Raw genomic sequence first — 26,989 nt, 5'->3', positions numbered from 1 at the left:
CCGTACTTGAACAAGAATAAAAAATAAAAATAAAATAAAAGACTTTTTTAAATTTTTAAGTAAAAAAATAGTAAAACAACAAAAAATCCTATCATAGGACATAAGAGCACAGAGAGTAGATAGCCATTTGCTCCAACAAATGAAAATCTCAAAAAGCAGAATTTTCCTTTCCAGTCCTGCTAAACCTGTTTCTTCATTTGCAAACTGAGGTCACTCCACAAATGGTCAGTGTTAGGTACAGATACTGAGACAGATCTTAAATAATTCTCTAACAAAAGACTAAAGTGTACATGTTAAGAGAATGTTTGTTTGCCTCTTGAGTGATTCCATTCTGTTCATCTCTAATCTCCACTGAAGGCAAAAGAAAAATTCATGTTCCTTAAACACCGCCTCCCTGACATCACTCCCCTCCTGTAAAACCCTGCACCGCTCCACACTACGCACTACCCGTGGAACGGAGTCTACGCCTCTCTGTCAGGCATGGAAGATGCCTCACAACTGAGTCCTGCTCTCTGCAAAAGGATGTCCCACAACTTCGCAACTAAGGCTCCAGGCCAATAAATCTGCTCATCTTTAGGTGATTCAATTAGGTATGATCTGCACATAATACATTTATTCTGTGCTCTGTTAGTCACAACAGGCTACCCTCAGTTCCTCAAATAATCTACGCTCTTTCCCACATCAGAGCCTTTACAAATGCTGCTCATCTCCACAGACCAGCCTTCGCCATCTCCATATGGCCGGTTCCTTCAAGTTCAGCATAAATGTCACCTGCTTAGAGACGTTTATTCATGACTTCACAATTCAATCAAAGTACCTTCCCCACCACCAGTTTTCTGTACCTGTATACTATGCTGTTTTTACTACAGTTTAACTCAGGAATTCTTTATGTGTTTATTTAGGTTTGGGGGGTTTGTTCCTGTCTGTCCTCTCTATTAGAAAGTGGTGTTAGAGCAGATCTGCCTTCTTCAACATTGTGTCGGTCGGCCCAGTGCCTAGTGTGGTGCCTGGTTCATTGTGGGAACTCAGGAAATACATGTTTAATGAATCAGTGAATATGGATGTGCATTTGGAGAGTTCATTTGATTATATATTACAAGATTCCATTTATTTGAAATATCCAGAACAGGTCCATCAACAGAAACAGAAGGCAGGTGAGTGGCTGCCTGGGGCTGCAGATAGGTGAGGGGAAGGACGGCAGCTAGAGAGTTCAGGATTCCTCTTTGGGCCGATTAAAATGTTCTCAAATGGACTGTGGTGATGGTCACACGACTCTTCACTTATACAAAAATCTTTATATTGTACACTTTAAATAGGTAAATTGTACAGTATATGAATCATATACCAAGAATGCTCCCCCAAAAAAGAATACATCTGATTAATTCATTGGTTAAAAAAAGTAATAATGGTTAATATTGTTTGAGTACATACTATATTAGTATAGTAACAGGATACTAACCTCTTGACCAATAATTATCTTAAATAATTCCCATAAAAATCCTATATGGTAATTACAGAAATGGAACCCAATTTTATGAGATCTAAAACATATAATTTGAGGTGGCCCTATTTAAAAAGCATGACAAAAGTACAAATATAAAATTAGGTACAAATGTTTATTTCAAATTTTTAAAAAAGAGGCCTGGCTGGTGTGGCTCAGTTTGAGCCAGCCTGCAAACCAAGCAATCATCTGTTCAATTCCCAGTCAGGGCACATGCCTGGGTTGCGGGCCAAATCCCCAATCTGGAACAAACAAGAGGCAACTAATCCATGTATCTCTTGCACATTGATGTTTCTCTCCCTCTCTTTTTCCCTCTCTTCCCCTCTCTCTAAAAGTAAATAAATAAAACCTTTAAAAAATAAAATAAATTACTAGAATAAGAAATTTTTTAACTGGCAAATGCTGCAAATGTCATACAATCCAGAAAAATATTATATTTTTGTTAATTAACTTTCTGATTACCTCTGTAATTCTTTTTATCCTGCATTTTTTGCTGTGTACTCTTTGATTGCCTTCATATTTATATGACAATGATTTTGTAATACACTTTCTACACAGAGATTAGAAAATTATGTGTTTTTCCTCTAGCACAATTAATTGAAATTTGTTGTTTCTTAATTGATAGTGTAGAAATTTTTTAATTTCATGACTCATTATTGGTAATTTTATGTAAGTTTTTAGAATTGTTGTCAAATTTGATCAAACTTTCATCAAGATTCTTTCATATATTACCTGTATTTTCACAACATTTCAAGTTTTCCTGTGCAATTAATTATCTTAAATAGTCTTTGAAGTGACTTCACTCATTAGCTGGTTTATATTCTCATTGTAGTAGCATATTAAATTTTTTTCTTCTTTGATATCAGTATTTTATGTCTAATCAACAAAAAATCTAAATCTTTTTCTAACATGTTAATAGGATTCACTCCTCTTCATTAACTTCATTAACTTCATAATTTCAGGTGCTGAAATTATCTGCTACTCCATAACAAACCATCCAAATCTAAAGGTATAAAACAAAAATCACTCTTATTATGTTCGTAATTTCTGCAGGTCAGGAATTTAGAGGACAACAAATCTGGCTCATCTCTGCTCCACAGTGTCTGGGTCATCAGCTATACAGCTAGCTGTGTGTGCTCTCAGGTAAGAGAAGCATGAAGCCACCTAGAGCTGAGCTAATCAAATTTCCTCATGTTTGCTTCTGGCCTCCTCTCCCAGCTCAGAACAATGGAGGGAAAATCCTCTCCCCTTGCCTTGTTCAGATACCAGTTCTATCAGCAAGTCATTCCTTGGATCTCACTTTGATGCCTCGTATTACACTTTCAGTCCAAATATATCTCGCCAGTCCTTGGTAGACTAAAGGAAAGTGAGTTCATGTCCCCTTCATCAGACTTTTTCTGCATTATAAGAATGTTAACTATCCATACTTCTCCATCCTTCACTTCCCCTAGCCATCTAACCACAACTCATTCCTGACTTTTAGTTCATTTCCTTGCTCTGGAAATTGGACTGCACTCAATTGGACTGTAAAACAATAAAAATTCTTTTGGAGGGCAATTTGGCAACATATCTTGAAGCTCTAAAACTGTGCATATGTTTTGACTCAACAATTCAAAACCTAGAAGTTTGTTCTCAGAAAAGTATGAGTATACAAAAATATAAGTGCAATGATATCTATCTCAGCAATATTTATAACAAATTTTAATTTAAATAATAGGAGGTTGCTTTAAGTTATAGCACTATATTGTACACCTGAAATTCATATAACCAGCATAGTATTGTATAAAAACCATACTTACATGTTAAAAATTTAAAAATAAAGAATATGTAAAAATAAATAAGTGATGGTACATTCACATAGTAGGATACAATATGGATCTTAAAATCATGCTTTACGAGTCTACTTATATGGTAAAATGCCAGAATATAACTTAATGAAGTAGAAAATACAGGTTAAAGAACAATTTAGACAATATAATCCCATTTTCAGTTCTTAAAAACATTTATACATACATATACTGCATAAAGGGAAACCAGATTGCAATAATTTCCCAAGGACATTATTAACACCAAAATGTTAATAGTTATTTTCTTCTCTTCTGGATGCAAAATCTCTGCTAGTTTTGTAAACTGGAAAATAAAATCAATGCTGTTTTAAAGGTCCTCACTTGTTGTACCTTGAGAATGATTTCCCTGCTTGTCTTACCTCCTCCGGAGATTTATTGCTGAAGGAGAGTTTATGAGCAAGCAAGAACTGCCTTCCCAAGAAAAGTAAAATGGGACTAGATCCCTCTGGTCAGCAAATTCAAGTGGTCTCCAAGAGTAAATAGTGAACAATGGGCAAGAAACAAAGCATTATCTTGGGAGTCTAGGGGCCAGATCCGACCTTCTGAACAGTCAGGGGAGAAAGGTATATGTGCATTTCTACTGCATGACCAGAGGAGGAAACAAAGAGTGAGTCAGACAGCATGTGAGAAAGAATCTAAGTAGAGAATATCAACATTTCAGGGGTTTCTGGAGAGAAGCTGTAAGTCAAGAACAAAGTCATTAGACAGACGCTTCCAGACCTAAATCAGAACCAAACAGGACACACCTAAACTGCCAAAGCCAAGCCAACCACTCCCTGCCCCTGTTCGTTCCCTGCCACCCTGGTCCCCTAATCAGGCCTCATACCTGGAGTAAATGAGCTCTCATTATACCAGAAGCAACTGATATGAGAGACAAAGGCTTGTAATGAGGAGTCTGGGAGAACAAGGAAGTCTGGTGTTCCCAGGAAGGTACTCTGAGCATCAGAAAAGACCAGGAATTGCTCAGTCATCACACAAGATGGTCACAGCTGCCTTTTTCCCTAAGCCTTCCCTCAGGTGCATGTTTCTCCAGCTCTGTACCTATAAACAAGTCAGGTCAAGGCCAGAAGAACAGGCCCCAGAGCAGAGCACTGAGCAGCATGTCAGTGGGTTGGGCCCTTAAGATGAGCAGGCTAAGGAACCCCACACACACCCAACAGAGCTGGCCAGACCCCAGAGGACTGCAGTTCCCAGCTTCTCCCTCCTCCTTGAAAATATACCAGAATCAGGCCCTTATCTCCAAGACCTTGTTGGGGGGAGGGTGTCAAGAACTCCAAAAGTATTTCTTCATAAGCCTCCTCATCGCCCCTGTGACCTCCTTGTTCCTCAGAGTATAAACAAAAGGGTTGAACATGGGAGTGACCACTGTGTAAAAGAGGGCGAGGATTTGGTCCGCGTCCTGAGAGGAGCCTGCCCAAGGCCTCATATAGGCAACAGTCCCAGTCCCAAAAAAGAGCATGACCACAAACAGGTGGGAAGAACAGGTAGAGAAGACTTTCCGACGTCCCTGGGATGTCGCAACCCCAAGGATGGTGACAAGGATACAAGCATAGGAGGCAATGATCAGTAAGAAGGGGGTCAGGATAAAGGCTATTGTGACACCAAGATTTCCCACTTCACCCCAGAAGGTGCTTGCACTAGCCAGCCTCAGCACAGGCAGGATGTCACACAGGAAGTGGTGGATTGTGTTGGCATTGTGGAAGGGCAATGTGAAGATAAAGACGGAGTGAGTGGTGCCAGCGATGACACCCATGAGGTACGAGGCCCCCACCATGTGGACACACGTGCCCCGGTTCATCAGGGTGCCATAATGCAGCGGCCGGCAGATGGCAGCATAGCGGTCATAGGCCATGGCGGTGAGCAGACAGCATTCTGCGATGCCAAAGAGGGCAAAGAAGTAGAGCTGGGTGAAGCAGCTGGCAAGTGGGATGGTGGGGCAGGAGGACAGGAGATCAGCCAGCATCCTGGGCACGATGGTTGTGGTGTAGAGGATCTCCACCATGGAGAAGTGGCGAAGGAAGAAATACATGGGCGAGTGCAGGGCAGGGTCCGCCAGCGTTATGAGGATGATCAGGGAGTTGCCCAGCAAGGTGACCAGGTAGATACAGAGCACCCCCCAGAATAGAGAGCCCTGAAGGGAACCAAAACCTGAGAACCCCAGCAAAACAAACTCAGTTACTGCTGTGCGGTTGCTATCCCCCATGCCCCGTAGGAAGGACTGGAAGAAGGAGCCAGGGGAGGGCTCTGGCTGCAGAGGAAATGTGTGGAATTGTCCACAAGAACATCCCAGTTACCAGGAATCAGATGGGTGAGCACCTGGGCTGCTGGCAATTTTCTCCCAGAAAAACTGGTCAGGACAGAAAGAAGGTAAACAAGGAAAGCTGGTGGGAAATGACAGACATTCCTTGAGGTTGGGATCTTAAAACATGGGGTCATTTGTTCCACTCACTGAAGTTCTGGGTTCTAAAAGCAAAGAGGTGTAACTGGTAGAACAGCTCTGTTTGATAAAGAGGTGGGGAATGTAGGCAGAAAGCTGAGTGAGCAGACAGAATAAATAAAGCTGGCAGAAGGAGACTGGAATGAAAAATGGATCTGCTATGAGGCAGAGGAAAAGCTGGAGTGTGAACAAGAGCAAGAGAGAGAAAGAGAAGACCTGAGAACAAAGGCTATAGGGAGAAGGCACATGTGGTTTTTACCTGTAGATGGGTCCCTGTGGCTCTCAGAATGCTCCTCCCTGGCATCACGTCACAGAAGCTCAATCCCCACAAGAGCCGAAGGCTTAGAGCAGAGGATGGGGAGAGGGGAGAAAAAGTAGGCAGGGAAGCTGAAGAAGGAGAGAGGAGTTTTGCCTGGTAACCAGGGAGAAGGAAAGAGTTTCCTCCTGCCCCATCTAGTGCCTAAGCCCCTCTGAATTCCCTGCTGTCAGGCCTGTCCTCTGGAGCCCCACACCAAAGACAATGGCAGCCACAATGCAGAATAGTCTGGGATGTACGCAGGGTCCTTAGGCAAGGCCTGCATGAAGATGGGATCAGAAACTAAGTGTTCTAGCTCCCTGGCCAGCGTCTATTGCTGAACTGCTCAGCCCACTGCCCAAAGCCTGCCCTCTGCCCATGTCCCCCTCCCAGAATTAGTCCCTAGGCTACTTCTCTCCTGGAAACTAGGGAGAGCTAGTTTCACTTTTTCCAAATCCTTTTGTAAAAAAAAAACAAAAACAAAAACCATGCTAATGCTCAAAGAAAAGACACTGCTGAAATAGTAACAGGTCTGTCTTTTGGTAGAACTTCCCAACCCAGTCCAGGGATTCAACCTTCTCCCCAGCTGCTGAGGAAGACTTTAGAAACAGGAAACGCTCACCCAGATGTCAGCTAGGGCAAATGACACCCAATAGCAGGGAATGACAGAGGTGACCTGAGTGTATGACTTGAGCACTAATGGCTCAATGAATAAAAACTAGAAATAAAGTGCTGGTCCTTTGAATTATGTGTATCACTTAACCAGGAAAGCAGCCTTCTTTGATACAGGTTCACCTCCTGTTTAATATTCTATTGGAGATCCTTCTAATTCAGGCAGCTTCTTGTTTGTTTGGGTTATTCTCTCTCTCTCTCTCTCTCTCTCTCTCTCTCTCTCTCTCACACACACACACCCACAAATTGATTTATTAAAAGTTTCAAATAATTTATATAGATAGTCCACTTTCAAGGAGGGGAAACATAACTCCTCACTCAATAAGTGTGGATTATACATAATGACTTTCTGGGGAAAAAAAGGGTTAAAAGAGTAACTTAACAGAGGAGCAACCTGACAGACACCACCTCAATCGGCGATTAAAGTGAACACCAACAGTGTCAAACCATGTTGATAGTGTAAGCCTTTGGTATAATGTGATAAAAATGGTGCATCATCTCTGTGACCTTCCTCCTGCAACCCTTAAGCTCAGTTTAACCATAGGAAAAACATTGGACAAATTCTAGCACAGGTTCATGCTACAAAATATCTGACCAGTATTCCTCAAAATTGTCAAGGTCATCCAAAACAAGGACCTTCCGCAACAACCAAATGTAATGTGGTACCTCAGAAGAAAACAAAAGGATACTAGGCAAAAACTAAGGAAATTTTCCCTGGCCAGTATGGCTCAGTTGGTTGGGTGTCATCCTGAAAACCAAAAGGTCGTGGGTTCCATTGCCAGTCAGAACACATACCTTGGTTGTGGGTTCAATCCCCAGTTGGGGGGTGTTTGGGAGGCAACTGATTGATGTTTCTCTCTCACATTGATGTTTCTCCCTTTCTCTTTCTCCTTCCCTTCCCTTCTCTCTAAAAGCAATGAAAAAAAATGTCTTTGAGTGAGGATTAAAAAAAGATTAAAAAATTAAAGAAATCTAAATAAAGTATAGATCTTAAATAATAATAATATATTAATATTGATTCAGTAATTGTGATGAATGTGTCATACTAATCTAAGATATTGCTAATAGAGGAAACTGGAGGTGGGGTCCATGGGAACAATGTATACTACTACCTTTACAGTTTTCCTGTAAGTTTAAAACTATTCTAAAGTTTTTATTTTTAAAAGTTAATTTATTGATGTGAAAATATGTTCACAATATATTATTAAGTGATAAAAGCAAGGTAAAAAAAAGTAAGTTCTCAATGTAAAATATAATTCAGATAGATGTTAAAACAGATATATACCAAATTATTAACAATGATAGACTCTGGATGAAATAAACTTGGAGTGTTTATTATTTTCTTTTTGTTTTATATTTTAAATATATTCCTGACCCATTGATCATAGAGAAAAATCATATAAAACATTGAAAGAAAAAGAATAGATGGAATTTGTTTAAATAAATGTTGATATTTTTAAGATTTTATTTATTTGTTTGTTTGTTTGTTTTTAGGGAAGGGAAGGAGAAGGAGAGGAAGAGGAACATCAGTGTGAGATTGCCTCTCACACGCTCCCTACTGGGGACCTGGTCCATAACCCAGGCATGTGCCTTGACTGGGAATCTAACCAGCAACACTTTGGTTCACAAGCCAGCATTCAATCCACTGAGCCACACCAGCCAGGGCCAGACTTTGATATTTTAAAATGTATAATTTATTTTCAACAAATTATGCCTTTTATATCTTTAGAAATGCTTTTATCAATAGTTTAATTTTGTAATTTGGTCAAAGATGAATGTTTCTGATTATTAGCACATATTTTTCAGATATATACATCATAGAAAGGCTATGAGTAGAACACAAATGAGGGAACTTAAGTTGTTTCCAGATTTATGATGTGGAGCATTTCTGCAATTTCCAGTTTAAAAGAGTTATAGGCCTGACTGGTGTAGCTCAGTGGATTGAGTGCCAACCTGAGAACAAAAGGGTCACCAGTTCGATTCCCAGTCAGGGCACATGCCTGGGTTGCAGGCCAGATCCCCAGTAGGGGGTGCATGAGAGGCAGCTGCACATTGATGTTTCTCTCTCTCTCTCTTTTCCCCTCTCTTCCCCACCTCTCTAAAAATAAATAAATAAAATCTTTTTTAAAAAAATAGTTATAAATAAAAAATGCAAGGGGGATAGAGAATGGGACATGGATCCAAAAGGTTAGACTTTTTTCCTAAAGAGCAGCATAATGCTGAGGTTTTTTCAAAATGGGCTCAGATGGCTCCCCTGTGGGAGCCATCTCCAAATAGTCCTGTTCAGCATAGTACCCCCTCTCTGAGCTATGTGTGTGTCAGGAGATGATAAAGAAAGGTGTCTTGAAGATCTACCTGTCCAAACTCCAGTCTACAGGGGAAGAAACTGAGATCTAGAAAACCTCATTTGGTTTACCCAAGATCACCCAGTGAATTAAGGACACAGCTAAGACCAATAATAACATGTCATCTCTACCTCATAAGCATTGTTGCATAAATCACTTCACTTAATCCTGACACAATGAGATTTAATTAATCTTACCCTAAAGATGAGCTAATGAAAAGACAACCAATCAGAGCAACAAGAATAAAAGAGAATCCAAAACAAATGAGGATAGTGTAAGCAGCCTCTGGGACAACTTTAAGCAATCCAACATTCACTTCATAGGGGAGCCAGCAGAAGAGAAAGAGCAAGATATTGGAAATCTATTTAAAAAATAATGAAAGAAAACTTCCCTAATTTGGTGAAGGAAATAGACATGCAAGTCCAGGAAGCACAGAGAGTCCCAAGTAAGATGGACAGAAAGAGGCCGACCCCAAGACACATCATAATTAAAATGCCAAAGGTTAAAGATAAAGAGATGGGGGGTGGGAGAATGGGTGAGAGGTGAGGGGATTAAGCAGTGCAAATAGGTAGTTACAGAATAGCCATGGGACCTTGGCTGGTGTGGCTCAGTGGATTGAGTGTCAGCCTGAGAACCAAAGTGTCACCAGTTCGATTCCCGGTCTAGGGCACATGCCTGGGTTGCAGGCCAGGTCCCCAGTAGGAGATGTGTGAGAGGTAACCACACATCTATATTTCTCTCCCTCTCCTTATCCCTCCCTTCCCCTCTCTCTAAAAATAAATAAATAAAAATCTCAAAAAAAAAAATAATAGCCTTGGGGATGTAAAGTATAGTATAGAAAAGGGAGTAGCCGAAGGGGGGAAATCAGGACAACTGTAATAGCATAATCAATAAAAGATCATTTAAAAAAATAAAAAGATGAGCTAATGGATGAGAGAGATGAAGGGTCTTATCCGAGTTCACACAGCCTGACAGCAGCAGAACCAGAACTCAAACACACTCTATCTGCCCCCAGAGCCAGAGGAACTGAATACTGTAAACCCAGCCTCAAAACCCAGTGCCTGTCCCACATGTCTTTGTAATATGTCTGCACCTAGATTACAGAAAGAAGATGCCTGGAGACATTTAATCTAATTCCATCATGTCACAAAAGAGGACACAAAGCTGAAGGGAGGGTATGGTTTTTCTGTAGTTACAGATGGTCAGAGCTAAGGCTGGAACCCATGTCTCCAGTCTCTTCAATTAACGCCCTCTCTGGACCTCTGTTCTACCTACCCATCTTCTGCAAGTCTGTGTGCATGTATGTGTGTGTGTGTGCGCACCTTATATGTGCATATGTATTATATATGTGTGTACATGCATGTGCAAGGACAATCCTATACATAAGAAACATAACCAAGAAAACCTCTGAGTAATCCCCACTGGGAACAGGAGCTTCTCAAATTGGCACCAGCCCCTTTGCCAAGCCTGGAGGTCAGACTTAGAGATCAAAGAGTTTAAAGGAAGAAAGGGGACACTGGTGGTGTAAGGTACCACACCTGAGCCTCTAAGGAACTCAGGAGTACTTGAGTGGATGCAAGATCCCAGGGACATACTACCCTAAAGTCCTGTGTGCAAGGCCCAAGGGACATATGAGGCCACTTGGAGGTCAGACATCCTCAAACCCCAAGCCCCTTGCATCCCCCAGGACAAGAAGCCCAGAGAAAGGAAAAAGAACCTGCCCCAACCAAGAAGCCTCTTTCATACTCCTGCCTCAGCTGCAGAAATCAGTGTCTGGGCCTCTGTGTGGATCCTGGGCAGGGGGAGCAGGCACCCTGAGGGAGGAGCAGAGATGATACCAGAAGTAGCACTGGCAGGACAAGGGCAAGGGTGGCTAGAGACAAGGGAGGCACACTTCCCTGATGCCCCGGAGGTGAGAGTGCTGTGGGCACCAGTGAGCTCATGCCAGAGATCCTGAGCACAAGGTGTAAGGCAGCACAGGACAAAGGCCACAGGCCCTGTGAAGACGTGTAGCCCTGACAATACAAGAGCCCACTGTCACCTCAAGCAGGGCATTTCCATTCAGGTATTTATGTAGGTGAAATGATTTCCACCAGGCCAGAGTTCACATTCCTGGAATCCACCTGTTGGCTGTTCCCCTGCCTGAGAACCTTTCTCCATCTTCTCCTCAAGTTTACTTCCTGTCCACCATTCCAAGGCCCAGCACAGACACACCTCCTCTGAGAAATGTCCCCCAGTTCTACCAGAGAAACCACATTATCCTACAGCCTTTGACATTGTGTTGTCTCAAAACTTAGCAACTTAAAACAACAAGCATTTATGAACTCATGGTTCCTGAGTCAGGAATCCGGGCATGGCTCAGCGGGAGGCCTGAGCCTCTCACAAGATTTGTATCAAGATATCAGTGGGTTGTCCTTATTTTAAGGTTCCACTGACAGAGGCTTCCAGAGCTCCCTGGCTGGAGACATTAGTTCCTCGCCATGAGCGCATCTTCACAGGGCAACTCACACTTCGGCCACTGCCTTCACTCTGAGTGACTGAGCAAGAGAGAGAGCAAGAAAGTGTGAATGAGATGGAAGCCACAATCTTTCTGACCCTAGTTGCTGAAATGAGATCCCATCACTTTTACTGTGCCAGTGAGAAGTGAGACATTAATTCTAGGTCAAAAGTTCCAGTTTACAAAAAGACTTTGACTTCTGTCTCTCTGGCCTTGTCTCACTTTCTCCCTCTTTCACTCAGAGAAGGGAATCTGCCATGTTGTGTGCTGCTGACTGCAGAAGCCCACACAGCAAGGAACTAAGGTCTCCATTTATTCAAGGGGAAGGAATTACAAGAGGGTGTGAACACCAGGAAGTGGGGACTGCTGGGGGCCTGCAGAGGGGCTGCCTATCACACAGGTCACAGTGCAGTGGCCTGAGCATCTCTGATCTAGTACTAGGTTAGGTAATCTCGTTACTTAAATCCCATAGTCCACCTAGTAAACCAGGCATTATTATTGCCTCTGCAGATGAGAAGGCTAGGGCCAAGGGAAGTGGTGTGTGTGACTTGCCATTAGCCAGTGATCAATCCAGGATTCCAAACCAAACCTCTGACCCCAAGCTTATGCCCTTTCTACAGCAACTGCCAGTGATCACCTTCAATGTTGGACTAGCTTCACCACCTCCCAGCAGTGTGACCGTGGCACACTGTTTAACCGCTCATAGACTCAGTTTTCTCATCTGTAAATGAAGATAAATCCTACCTCATAAGATTGTTGCAAGAATTAAATAATAGTGTATGAAAAGCACTTAGCAGAATATCCTGTGTATAATAAAAATCAGCATGATTTCAAATAAATTGGGGGAGATAGAGAAAGTGAGTTTACTCTGTCCATTTTCACCCTGGACTGAGAAGACAATAAAATTTCAAAAACAAAAAAAAAGTGCTACTCAAAGGATACCAAGATCAAAGAAAATATGAGGCCAAAGGAAAAATATCTTGGAAGTTAATATTTTAAGTGGAGAAAAGGCTTAGGAGGCCCTCCTCTCCCATCCTCAAGTGCAAGGAGAAGGCTTTCTTGGTCAGGTTCTATGACCTTTCTCAGAAGTCAGGTGAAAATAGGCAATTGTTGGCTGCAGTATCTAGGGTGTGTGTTGATGAGGGACATGAGGGAAGCCAAGGAGAGGGGAAATAAACTGAAAAATAGTATGAAAATAAGAGAGAAGGGACCAAACCCAGAAACTTTAGAAGATGAAACTGGCCTCAAGTTGTTGCTGAAGAGCAGATTAGACCCAAAAAACTAGAAGTGTGGGGGCCTCCCCAGAAGGGGTCATGAAAAAAAAACATAACTCTGGGAAATTCATGTTCCCTGAACCTCAGGCCTCCCTGATTCTCCTGGGCCAAGCTTTCTCTTTGTAGGAAAAAAATGTATGAGTGAAGATCTCTTGGGTGCTAAGAGCTCCTGAGACAGTGAGCCTGAGGCAGGGGACTGGCCTCTCCAACTCCCTGAGATCCTTTTCACTCTAAAAGTCCAAGCCATCACTTGGGTATATCCGATGCAACTTAATAATTAACAAATACTTTCTCCCCACGGATGCCATGTAAGTTTTGATTACTTCCCCAGGGTCAGCCCAGTCTGTCTGTTTCCCTCAGGCCTGCCTCACAGCCCCACAGCCCCACAGCCCCACGGCCCCACAGCCCCACAGCCCAAGTGCCACAGGAATTACCTCTCCAAATGAGAGCGGCTCCACCAACACAATGGTAATCATGGCCACAGTGACTCCACAATTTTTTTTTTTTAATTTTTTAAAAATTAAGTATTTTGCCCTAGCTGGCGTAGCTCAGTGGATTGAGCGCGGGCTGCAAACCAGGCATTGCAGGTTCAATTCCCAGTCAGGGCACATGCCTAGGTTGCAGGCCATGACCCCCAGCAACCGCACATTGATATTTCTCTCTCTCTCTCTCTCTCTCTCTCTCTTCCCTCTCTAAATAAATAAAATCTTTTAAAAAATTAAGTATTTTAAAAATAATAAACATAAACAATAAAAAAAAACTTTACAGCCTAGCCACAAATAGAGCACTTTAGCAATTTCCTTTCATTATCTCATTTGGTCTTCACACCAGCCCTAGAGATAAGCCTAGCAGGTCTTACTAAGTGACAGGAAAACTAAAGAGCCACATGACTGCAAAGTCACTTGGCCAATAAGAGTGGAAATGGGACTTGAAAGCTAGAAGTGAAATCTCCAGCTTCCAGTCCAGGACACTATAATAGACCACCCAGTTCTGCCCATCTTAGGACCCCCTCTCATATAAGCTCTGTCCCCACATCTGTGACTTGTCCTCTGGAAGCCCAGCTCCTTTCAACACAGCAACTCAGGAACAGCTGATCTGCTCTAAGAATCCCCCTACTTTTTCACACGGTGTCCCCTCACTACCTAGCCAGGTTTCTGGAACAAGAACAAGCACTCCATAAGGGGAGTTCATTGGTCCTCACTTCACCTCTCTACCCCACTACCTCCTTCCACCTCTCACATCCATCCCAGAGCTAAGGAGAGGCTCACTTATCTGTTTATTTGCTTATATTTGTTTATTCCATGTCTTACTTCTTGTTTCACAGTATAAGTAGCTTACCAAGACAGATCAAACACCACATGATGGCAAAAATTTAAAGTAAGAGCAAGGAAATAAAGAGAAGAAAATAAATTATTTTTAAAGAAAAGAAAGTAAGGGTATAAAGTGGAGCCAGGAATGTAACTTAAAAATGTAAAATATAACACCTATGCCCTTCCTAAGGGATGGTCACAAGTTTGGCTCAAAACTGTTTAGAAGCCAACTTGAAAAGGAAAGTCTGGTCTACTTCAGAGCTCACAGTGTCCTTGAGATAAAACAGAGACTACTCAGGGCAGTGCAACTATCCTGGCAGCTAAGACCAGACAGAAGTTTCTCTGGAGACAGCTCCTAGAGAGACAACTGTGGTTCACATCTTTACCATCACCTTGACAGTGAGTTTCCTAAGATGACTTCTAAGAACTGCCCTCAACATAAGGGGAGCCACTGCACCTCTACAGTTGTGGGAGAGACTGGATACACAACACATCTGCTCTGTCCTGATGGAACGTGATCTAAAACAGGATTTATTAACCTTGGCATCACTGATGTTTGGAGCCAGATCATCCCTTGTTGTGCATCAGTTCTGTGTGTTGTAGGATGTTTAGCAGCATCCTTGGCCTCTACCTTCTAGTGGCACCCTTTCCACCAATTACAATGCACAAAATGTCTCCAGACATAGCCAAATGTCCCTTGGGAGACAAGATCACCCCCAGCTGATCCAAGCTCCTGTCATTGATCCCTTTTTTTTTTTAATGTGGAGAAGCTGAACTTCCCATCAAGATGGCAACATAGATAAAAGTGATCTTTGCATCCTCCCACAACCACGTCAAAATTACAACTACAGTACAGAAAAATCATCTTTCAGAACCACATGAAATCTGGCTGAATGGAAATCCTACAACTAGGAAGTTAAAGAAGAAGCCATATCAAGACTGCTGGGGGAGACAGAGGCACAAATGCACTGGACCCACACCCACATGTGGAGCATAAAAACCAGAAAGGATGTCTCAGCTGCAGAGGTCTCCCATGATGAGCAAGAGTTCCCAGCCCTACACTACGTCCCCCAGTTCAGGGTTCCAGTGCCAGGAAGAGAAGTTCCCATAATTTCTAGATGTAAAAACCAGCAGGGATAGAGGCTGAGGGAGACAGAGGGCTTTATAGTCCCAGGAAGTTCCTCTCTTAAAGGGGCCATGCACAGACTTACTCACACTCATGCCCTCTGAGCTCCAGAACTGGGGCAGCAGCCTGAAAGGCACCAGGGACATGTGTAGAGGAAGTCAGTTGCTGAGCATCCAAGCAAGAGCAGGGGAGGGAAGTTTCCTCCAGACAGAAGAGCTGGCAGAAGCCATTGTGCCTTTGATGAGCCTTCCCCCAACAGAGCTGCCAGGAGAATACCGTATCTGACACTATATAAACCTGGCTCACAGTATTTGCCCTGCCCTGATGGTTCCCTGAGGCCCCACCCCACCCAACTTTCAGGCCCACCCAAGCTGTTTCTAGTTGCTTTGCCATACAACTGGCCTGTCTTGGCTCATGCTTCAGTTTTTCCTAAAATCTCTCAAAGCAAAGATCTGGTCTAAGCATGCCCTGTACCTCTCTCTCTAAGTGGCCCCAGGCCCAGCATTAGCAGTAGCTGGGCTTGGTTTGCAGCTTGGCCTCACCTGGGCACCTCCAAGGCCAGCACAAATAGCAGCCATCTATAGATCACTTAGTAGTCAATGCCAAGTGATCCTAGGAAGAACACAGGTGGCAATTGACCTTGGCCTGCACCTCCCAGGAGGCCCAAGAACAAGTGCACCTAGTGGAGAGCTTCAGGCTATGTTGAAGCACTGCCATGCAATGACCTGCACAAGTGACACACTCCAGGGGTGGACTCAGCAGAAACCATAGTTCTACTGAATTAAGTCCTGCTTTATAGGGTAGGCCCCTGCACAGCTGACCCTCAATGGTGGTAGGTGGTCACAGCTGTAGTAGACTGTTCTGCATTGCATGGGCCCAGCTCCCACTGAGAGATGCACAGGACCCACGACCACAGATAGGTTCTCCTGTGGGGAATCAGGCCTGCAATGTACCTAGGCCGCTGTGAGTCTTGCTTTTTGCTAAAACCCCCTCACCCCAAATTGAGGACATTTACTACAAAGCAACTTCCTAAAATCCATGCTAAACATTCCAAGGTTGAGTGTAACTGGTTCAACCACTTTTGCCTTTTCATTTGCAAATATCCCTTTTCTGTGATGTGATTAGCAGCATTGGTTCCTTTGTTTTCTGTAAAAAGTAACCACCTAAAGCGAGTCTGTGTGCCTATGCATAGTTAGTGAAGACCTTCTTGTCAAGTGCCCAGCAAGACAATAAAAGCTCATTGGAGCAAGGGCTGAGGCTTTTGCTCCCCTTAACAGAAAAGCCATGCCATCCCTTTTCCTCCATCAGACTTGGTAATCTGTGTGAATGTCTCATTTCATCCATAATGACGCGGACCCCATGAGCTGGGGTCCTCATCAACAGCCAGTCCTTGCTGCTGATCAGCCTGGGAGTAAATCCCTCCCATTGACATGCCAGCATTAGTCAAGGCTCAAAAATGACAGGAGGGTGTGCACACCCCACATAAGGAGATTCACCTAGAGTGCCCAGCTCTCATGAACAAGGAGGCTGTGCAACTGCACCCTACTATGTACACCTACTACACCTACTATCTAAGGCCACTCTACTAAGTCTGGGAGATGTAGAAGCTCTACCTAATACATAGAAACAAACACAGAATGGCAGCCAAAATGAGGAGGTGAAGAAACACATCCCAAATGAAAGAACAAAACTCCAGAAAAAGAACTAAATGAAATTGAGACAAGCAATCTATCAGATGCAACATTCAAAACACAGGTTATGGACTTCTGGTCAAGATGGAGGTGTAGGTAGACACACTGTGCCTCCTTGTACAACCAAAAGAACAACAATTTAAACAGAACTGACATAAAATCAAACTGTATGGAAGTGCAACAACCAAGGAGTTAAAGAAGACACATTCATCCAGACTGGTAGGAGGGGTGGAGTCAGGCAGCCAGGGTGGAGAGGACTCGAGGCAATGTAGCCCCTGGAGGACCAGGCAGTACTACATTCCCGAGCAGAACAACCAGGTGAAACAAATTGGGGGGCAGAATGGACTGCACAACCCAGGGTCCCAGTGCGGGGAAATAAAACCTGAAACCACTGATTGAAAACACCTGTGGGGAGACCCAAAGGGTCCTAGAATGTACACAAACCCACCCACCCAGGAATCAGCACCAGAAGGGCCCAGTTTGCTTGGGGGAAGCAGTGGAAGGAACTGAAATCCGGCTGAGGGTAGAGCAAGCGCCATTGTTCCCTCTTGGACCCCTGCCCCATATACAGCATCACAACCCAGCGACTGGGCTGCCCCACCCAGGCCAACACCTAAGGCTCCACTTCTTACTACATAACAGGTGTGTCAAGACAAAAAAAAATGGCCCAAATGAAAGAACAGATCAAAACTCTACAGTAAATACAACTAAGTGACCAAGAGATAGCCAACCTATCAGATGCACAGTTCAAAGCACTGGTGATCAGGATGCTCACAGAATCGGTTGCATTTGGTTGCAAATTAGATGAAAAAATGAAGACTATGCTAAGTGAAATAAAGGAAACTGTACAGGGAACCAATAGTGATGGGAAGGAAACTGGGACTCAAAACAACAGAGTGGACCAGAAGAAAGAAAGAAATAACCAAACGGAAAAGAATAAAGAAATAAGAATTCAGCCCTGGCTGGCGTAGCTCAGTGGATTGAGCACGGGCTGGGAACCAAAGTGTCCCAGGTTCGATTCCCAGCCAGGGTACATTCCTGGGTTGCAGGCCAGAACCCCCAGCAACCACACAGTGATGTTTCTCTCTCTCTCTCTCTCTCTCTCTCTCTCTCTCTCTCTCTCTCTCTCTCTCTCTCTCTCTCTCTCTCTCCTCCCTCCCTTCCCTCTCTAAAAATAAATTTAAAAAATAAAATAAAAAAAAGAAAGAAGAATTCAAAAAAATGAGGAGAGGCTTAGGAACCTCCAGGACATCTTTAAGTGTTCCAACATCCAAATTATAGGGGTGCCAGAAGGAGAAGAGGAAGAGCAACAAGGGGAAAAGTTATTTGAACAAATAATAAAGGAGAACTTCCCCAATCTGGCAGAGGAAATAGACTTCCAGGAAGTCCAGGAAGCTCAGAGAGTGCCAAACAAGTTGGACCCAAGGAGGAACACATCACAAGGCATATCATAATTACATTACCCAAGATTAAAATGAAGGAGAGAATCCTAGAAGCAGTTAGAGATAAGGAGGCAGTTACCTACAAAGGACTTCCCATAAGACTGTCAGCTGATTTCTCAAAAGAGACTTTGCAGGCAAGAAAGGACTGGAAAGAAGTATTCCAAGTCGTGAAAGGCAAGGACCTACACTAAGATTTCTCTGTCCAGCAAAGCTTTCATTTAGAATGGAAGGGCAGATAAAGTGCTTCCCAGATAAAGTCAAGTTAAAGGTGTTCATCATCACCAAGCCCTTATCATATGAGGTTTTAAAGGGACTTATCTAAGAAAAAGAATATAAAAAAAAAACATGCATAGTAAAATGACAGCAAACTCACAATTATTAACAACCACACCTAAAACAAAAACAGAAACAAAAACAAACTAAGCAAACAACTAGAACAGGAAGAGAACCACAGAAATGGAGATCACATGGAGGATTAGCAACAGGGGAGTGGGAGGGGGAGAGAGGGGGGAAAGGTACAGAGAATAAGTAGCACAGATGGTAGGGAGAAAATAGACAGGGGGAGGGTAAGAATAGTATGGGAAATGTAGAAGCCAAAGAACTTATATGTATGACACATGGACATGAACTAAAGGGTGGGGGGAGATGGGTGGGAGGGGGTGTGCAGGGTGGAGGGGGTGAAAGGGGGAAATGGGACAACTGTAATAGCATAATCAATAAAATATATTTTTTAAAAGAAAAAAGCACAGGTTATAAGGATGCTCAATGAACTGAGGGGAAGAATAGATGAACTTGATGAGAACTTCAACAAAGAGATAGGAAACATAAAAATGGAGACAGAAAACATAAGAAAGAACCAGTCAGAAATGAAGAAAATATATTAATTGAAATGAAGAATATATTGCAGGCAATGAACAGTAGAGTGGGTGAAGCTGAAAATCAAATCAGCAATTTAGAATATAAGGAAGCAAAAACACCCAATCAGAACAGCAAAAGAAAAAGAATCCAAAAAAATGGGTATAGTGTAAGGAGCCTCTGGGATAACTTTAAGCACACCGATATTTGCATCATGGGGATGCTAGAAGAAGGAAAGAGAGAGCAAGAAATTGAAAACCTATTTGAAAAAAATAATGAAAGAAAATTTCCCTAACTTAGTGAAGGAAATACACATACAAGCCTAGGAAGTGCAGAGAGTCCCAAAGAGGCCTACACCAAGACACATCATAATTAAAATGCTAAAGGTTAAAGACAAAGAGAGGATTTTTTTATTCAAATTATTTTATTGTTGTTCAATTACAGTTGTCTGTATTTTCTCCCCAACCCCCCAAACCCACCTCCCTCCCTTGCTTCCACCCTCCCCCTTGGTTTTATCCACATGTCCTTTATAGTAGTTCCTGAAAACCCTTCTCCCCACTGTCCCGACCCCCTCCCCTCTGGCTATTGTTAGATTGTTCCTAATTTCAATGACTCTGGTTATACTTTGTTTACTTTTTTCCTTTGTTGAAAGCAGCAAGAAAAATATAGTTAGTTACTTACAAGGGAGCTCCCATAAGATTGTCAGATGATTTCTCAAAAAAAACTTTGCGGGCTAGAAGGAATTGGCAAGAAATATTCAAAATTATAAAAGTAAGGACCTACAACCAAGATTACTCTACCCAGCAAAGCTATCATTTAGAATTGAAGAACAGATAAAGACCTTCCCAGACAAGAAAAAGCTAAAGGAGTTCATCATCAGCAAACCATTATTATATGAAATGTTAAAGGGACCTATTTAAGAAAAAGAAGACCAAAAATATAAACAATAAAATGGCAATAAATACATATCTATCAGCATTTGGGCTGTGCATACTTTGGGACAACTATGAATAATACCACTATACACTTTCATATAAAAAATTTTTGTGTGGACATATGTTTTTAGTTCTCTCAGGTATATACCTAGGAATAGAATTGTTGCATTGTATGGTAGCTCTGTGTTTGGGACTTCGATGAAGTACCAGTTTTTCAAAATAGCTGCACCATTTTATATTTCTACCAACAGTGAAAGATGTGTTTACCTCCTCCACACCCAATAGTTGTCATTGTCTCTTTTTTTTGTTTGTTTGTTTGCCATCCTAGTGTTATCTCATTGTGCTTTTGATTTTCATTTCCCTGGTGGCTAATGTTGAGTATCTTCCACGTGTTCATTGGACATTTGTACACTTCTTTGGAGAAATTTCCTTAAATTCTTTTACCACTTTTCAGTTGGGTTATTTGGTAAGATTTCTTTATACATTCTGAGTACAAATCTTGTATCACATATATGATTTGCAAATATTTTCTGCCATTCCATAGGTTCTCTTTTCACTTTATTGATGGTGTTTCTGGAAGGACCAAAATTTCTAATTTTGATGAAGTTTAATGCATAAATGTTTATAGCTATAAATCTTCTTTTTTTTAAGATTTTACTTATTTATTTTTAGAGAGAGGGGAAAGGAGGGAGAAAGAGAGGGAATGAAACATCAATGTGTGGTTGCCTCTCACGCCCCACTACTGGGGACCTGGCCCACAACCCAGGCATGTGCCCTGACTGGGAATTGAACCAGTGACTTTGGTTCACAGGCCCATGCTCAATCCACTGAGCTACACCAGCCAGCCAGGGCAAATTTTCTTTTTTGACACATTGGTTATTTTGGAAAGTGTTCTTTAATTTCTACATATTTGTGAATTTCCAAGTTTCCTTCTGTTACTGGTTTTTCCATTAATTCCACTGTGGTCAGAGAAAACACTTTTGTATGATTTTAACTTTTAAATTGATTCAATCTTATTTTATGGCCTAACATGTGGTCTGGCTGACAGAATGTCCCATGTGCACTTGAGAAGAATGTGTATTCTCCTGTTGTTGGGTGAAATGTTCTATAGATGTCTATTAAGTCTAATTAGTTTATAGTGTTTTCAAGTATTCTATCTCCTAGTTGATCTTCTTCCTAGTTGTTCCATACATGATTGAAAATGGAGTATAGACCTCTCTATCATTGTTGAATTGACTATTTCTCCCTTCAGTTCTGTCAGTTGTTTCTTGTATTTTGAGGCTCTATTAGGTGACTATACTAATATTACACAAAAATATACTTTAAGACAGAAGTTATTACTAGAGATAAATAAAAACATTTTATAATAATAATAAATTCATCTATCATAAAGGAAATAATATATATTAAGTGGAAATTTAAAACAGAAAACAATTCACAAAATAAAATCAACAATATAATAGTCTGAAAAGATCAACAAAATTGACAAACTTTCAGCTAGACTGATCAAGAGAAAGAATCAAAGAAATTAAAATCTGGAAGAAAAGAAGAAACATCACTACTAATATTACATAGATAGAAAAGGTTATAAGCGAATATTTTCTGTCTAATAAGTTCAACATCTGGCCTTTCTTGGAGAACAGCCTCATCAATGGCTTTTTTACTTTCTGTGTATGAGCCACACTCTACTGTTTCTTTACATGTCTCATAAGTTTTGTCAAAAACTGAACATTTTAAATATAAGATGGCAATTCTGGAAATCAGATTCACATCTCTTCAGAGAATTTTGTTGTTGTTTGTTTAGCGACATTTCTGGACTAATTCTATAAAGTCTATATTCCTTATAATGTGTGGCCCCTTATGTCTCTGCTTCGCTAGCTTAGCAGTCTCCTCCCACCCCTTGCTAGGGGCTGTATGTGTGTGGTGGCATGCCTTCCATACTCCAGCAGTTTACAACCCTGGCTTACCCTTCACTTCCTACTTGCACAGAGCCTTAAGTCAGCCAGAGGTGAGAGATGTACAGTTTTGTACATATATGTTGCCTTCTAGATCCCCAGGAAAAAGTTTTTCAAAGTTCCCTATAGACATCCCCAAATTTTCCTTTTAAGATTTTAGTGAGCCTCTTGTTTGCCCCAATGGGTATCACTATCTCAGGCAACTGCAATTTTTAAATATTGCCACTGATTATTTAACCAATGCCCTGATGACAAGGCCTTCCTCACTGACTCAATAAAGGTAAGCTTTGTACATGGGGCTTTTCTAGGGATCTTCCAGAAAAGTCAAATAGTGATAATTTTTTGGAGATCAGCTCTTTGGGGAGCTTAAACCCAGTCTACCCAATCCAAATGCTGCTAGGCTGTTGGGTTCTGTAGTTACTATGGTTCTGAGATGGCTGGTTTTAAGGCTACCATGGAACTGAGAAAAGAGGGTGGGAATAAGGCAAGTTAAAATAGCCCAAATTCTATTTTTACAAAAGTCAGCCATTATTCTTGAAAAAAAATGCTCCTCAGATTTTTGTAAGCCTTTGGTTAATTTCTAAAATTCTGAAAACTTGATTTTGACAATTTTTGTCAGTGTTCTTATTGTTTTTATGGAGGAGCATGTTTTCAGAGGTCTTGATTCCACCATTCCAGAGGTGCTTCTCCTGCCCTTCAGTTTTAATCACACTTACCTGGGGTCTTGGGGCAGAGCAGGTCCTGAAGAAACAGCCCAACTCAAAACATTTTAAGGATTTAGAGTCTGCATTTTGTGGATCCTAGAGTTATGAAACCTCAGAATGAGTCCTCTGTTTCCCCAGTTTTGAGGTCTGGGGGTGCAGCAGCCATGTTGGGAGACATGTCCTGATAGGAAGTGCCTCAGCAGCTGGGCAGGACTGGAGTTTCCTGGGTGAGGAGTGAGGTCATGAGTTTTTGTGGTATTAATATATTGGTCCATAACACTGATACTCATGGCTTTCCTTCATCTCTAGTGACCGTTTCAGAATGAACAGAACCATGAGTAACTTTCTACAACCGTCGTAACTGGTTTCGCATTCTACCTATAATCTATATGTGGCAGGCAGGGCAACTCAGAGACTGAAAAAGGACTAGTCATCTTTCTTTTTTAAAGTCGTGGGTATATTAGTAATATTGCAGTATTTTAGATGGTCATTTTTAACCAACCAAAACTTTGAATACAACCAATAAATACAGTGTGACCTTATCTAGCAGTAATAGAAGTCTATACTTGAGGCCCTTCATGAATACAAGGCCATATACTTCCCCTGGTTTCCTAAATGATAATTAAGACACTTTCTGTCCTACTGGGGAGTTCTTTGTTCCCCATGGGAGGAAGGAGGTGGGAATTCAGATCAATCAACTTCCAGTTCTCTCTTGCCAGGAGGGCTACTTGCAGCTCAGTGGATCAGAGTGGTGGCTCCTCCTAGCAAACCCAAGGAGGCTGAGAAGAAGTTCTTCTTCCCATATCCACAGCCATATCTCAGCCCCTGCCTTCTGCCACTCCACACTTCCCCACAAGAAAGAAAAAAAAAATCACTCCCAGTGCTACAGTAGAAATAAGCATCATTTCTTCCCTTTCTGGCCAAGAAACTGCTACAGAGCAGTACAGAATAAACAGAAGGAGTGCTGTTTTATATAAATAACTCATTCCCTTGTATCACACAAACAAAAGAGCCCTGCTAATCTAAGTCTTAAGGAGAAAGGGTTTTTTGTGGTCCCTTCTCTCTCAATCCATGTTCAAGTTTCATATTTAATCCAAACACTAATGGAAGTTTTCCTCTGCCCAGGTTTTAGCAGATCTGAAATGGAGAGGATCTATCTCTAATTTCATGAATGGAATAGACCAGGGGTGTCCAAATTTTTGGCATCTCTGCACCACACTGGAAGAAAAAGAGTTGTCTTGGGCTACACATTAAATATATTGCAACACGTAATCACAAAAAAATCTCATAATGTTTTAATTAAGTTTATAATTTTGTGTTGGGCCACATTCATAACCATCCTTGGTCACATGTGGCCTGCGGGCCATGGGTTGGACACTCCTGGAGACACTGTGTGGTGGAGCCAATTTCCTCACAAGTTAGATAAAAAGCAAGCACACCTCCCCATATCAAGGATTAATTTTTCTCCTAAGCCAATAAAAGCTGGTTTTATAGTAAGAAAACACATGTTGCCCCTAAGGTTGAGATTTTGATAGTATTACTTGCAAAATGATAACCTTAACATGACTGTGCTAAAGAACACTTGACTTCTTCCCAAGATGGCATTTGCTCCAGTAGGTTACTCAGCCCCTCCCAGGCCAGGTGCAAACTCTTAATTCTGATCCACAATTTTTTCCCCTGACAGAAGAAAATGGGAGGTCTCAGTACTTCTTAACACACGGCATTGTTCACATTTTAACTCACATCAGATGGCTCCCATTATTTTTGCTATGAAATACAAACACATCATATTTGAACACAAGAGGGTGAGGTAGAAGTCACATAACAAGTATAGGTAACAAGAAGAGCCTCCACTATGAGGGACACATGCTCTTCCGACACTCTACCCCAAGCTCCCTGTGACTTGTCCTTATGACCAAAGGAGACCTAAGATAAAAGTCTGCCAATTGCAGTACAATGCAGGGCACTTTAGCACAGCCACCCCTTTAAAATGTAAAAATAATTGCTTTGGATTACCAAGAATGATGTTTACACTAAGCATTCTGACCCTTACACCAACCCTGAGCCTCGCCCCATTCCTGAAGCTGACGGCCCAGCCCCAGTCCCTGCCCCAACCCCAGGAATTGTCTCCTCTGATCCTCCCCCTGACCCATGCTCACTAACCAGGCCTCAGACAGTCTCACCTACCAATTCCATCTAGGTTCACTTCCTGCCACTGGCCTGATCCTGGCCAGACTCCATTTAGACCTACTTAGCTAAGCCCAGTCCCAGGCCCCAGACAACTCCTGTTTGACCTGGCTTGTGAGGTGCTGAGTGTCTAGACCTACCTATCTGGGTACAGCTGCTAGTCTGAGTCTTTTGCCACCACCACTTTCTGAAGTCAAGCTCTGAAATGTCTGGCCCACCAAGCTCCACAGAGCACTGCCTTCTGGAGGAACAAGAAGGACCAAAAACCCTAAGCTCACAAGCTCCATCCCCATTTTCAGTCAATAAATGGTTTCCTAATGGGGATGCACGTATGAATGACATGGGGATCTTGCTAAAATGCAGATTCAAATTCAATAGATGTGAGATGAGACCCAAGACTCTGCATTTTTAAAAAATTCTCAGGTGAACCCAATATTTTTTGGCCCAGGAAACACACTTTGAGTAGCAATTTTCAATAATACTAACTACTACAGTTTTGCAAAATAAAAAACGGTTCACAGCAACAACAGCCATAATTTTCACCAAAGGAGGAGAAGTTAGTCCCTCACAGTACACTCCAGCCCACAGAATTTGGAGTCTGTCCCATGCATGTTTTGAACTAATTACATGAAGTACTGCTTTCAATTTCACTTAATAGTCCCCTACAGTTGTGTTTTGCTTACTACCCATGCAACTAGTTCTTTACAGCATTCATTCTTCAAGTGTTATTAATTAATACTATGTTGGGGCTACAGAAATATATAAGACAAAGTCCCTGTGCTCAATAAACCAAGAGGCCATTAAAGGAGAGAGATGTATAAATGTGGAGGATACCCGCCAGCAGTATCCATCTCAGCTGCGGATGTTCGTCAACACGCGAGAAAAACATACAGAGAGACAACCAGGTCCTGTGGGGGAATAGGAACAGCAGGGCCACTCCTCATGTGGGGAGCGCCTTGGCCACCCTCTCTCCTGGAGGGCGCCATGGTCACTCCTGGCATGGGGAGCGCGCCACTTGGCCACCCTCCCTGGTGGGGAGAGTGCGCTGTTCCCCCATCTAGGGAGGGTTTTTATTGGTTTTGTCTGAAATAAGAATTCAGGTAAAAGCTCATTACTCATTGCTAGGAAGTAAGGATCAAACAATAAATAACAAGGAAGTCTGAGGGCCTATTTTTAGTCAGGATCAAAGAGCTGTAAAACTTTGAGGAACAAACTTACTTCCTCCTTGGACCCTTATCATTCAACTGAGAGCATTCTAAACAAAGCAGGTTTCACAGGATTTTACATATTCTTTCTTAGGCCTGATCACCCGGAAAACCCGCCCTTTTCAGCACAGAGCTGCACCACGCTGTCATTGTTTCAGGCTTAGGTGGAGCAAGGGAACTAAGGCAACCAAGAGATAAGGAGATTTTCTCCCAGATGATGAGGACTCAGGCTATGTCAAAGCCAAGGAGCGAGGGTCCATCACCCCCTTTTGCTGTAGCCCCCAAAATCCTTTCTTGGAGGCCTCCCATGTGATCGTGCCTGTCTTAGATCGTTCCCCCCTTGGGGAATCTTACCCATCACTAGCTAACCGACCAAGCATTGGGGTTCAGTTATGAATGAAGCAGCAGAAGCAGCGCTCCTGCCAGGGAGATAAGCTTTTGTCTCCTTGCTGGCTTACGGTCCAAGACCACTCCCTTAGCCTTAGCCTTGGTGGAGGTTACAGCTTCTGATACCAAGCAGGGCAGTTCCCAACATATAAAGAGATATTTTTCAGCACAATATGCAGTATCAGTACAATAACAACATCTGTATATAGTGTCAAGAGGAAAGGCTTATAACCCCATCAGAGCTGGAGAGTCCTAAGGGAAGCCATTCTTGGGGGTGTGGGGAAGCCTGAACTGAATCTAACAAAGAAAGGGAGTGAGCCAGCC

At 42.3% G+C, this 26,989-nt stretch overlaps 1 protein-coding gene across 1 annotated transcript; it reads right to left on the bottom strand.

Moving 5' to 3' along the window:
• Nucleotides 1-4,612: 4,612 nt before the first annotated feature.
• Nucleotides 4,613-5,551, bottom strand: LOC123812580 (olfactory receptor 9). Its single transcript, XM_045829363.1, has one exon. The coding sequence runs from the start codon at nt 5,549-5,551 to the stop codon at nt 4,613-4,615; it is 939 nt and encodes a 312-aa protein (XP_045685319.1).
• Between the last annotated feature and the right edge of the window lie 21,438 nt (nt 5,552-26,989).

The sequence above is a fragment of the Phyllostomus hastatus genome, unplaced genomic scaffold (assembly GCF_019186645.2).
Source record: "Phyllostomus hastatus isolate PE091 unplaced genomic scaffold, TTU_PhHast_1.1 phas_scaffold_93, whole genome shotgun sequence".
NCBI classification, from domain to species: Eukaryota; Metazoa; Chordata; class Mammalia; order Chiroptera; family Phyllostomidae; genus Phyllostomus; species Phyllostomus hastatus.
The sequence above is the reverse complement of the archived record's forward strand: the minus strand, read 5'-3'. Positions and strand labels throughout refer to the sequence as shown.

Excerpts from the sequence above, each read along its gene's own strand:
- LOC123812580 (XM_045829363.1), bottom strand. The coding sequence starts at position 5,551 with ATGGGGGATAGCAACCGCACAGCAGTAACTGAGTTTGTTTTGCTGGGG.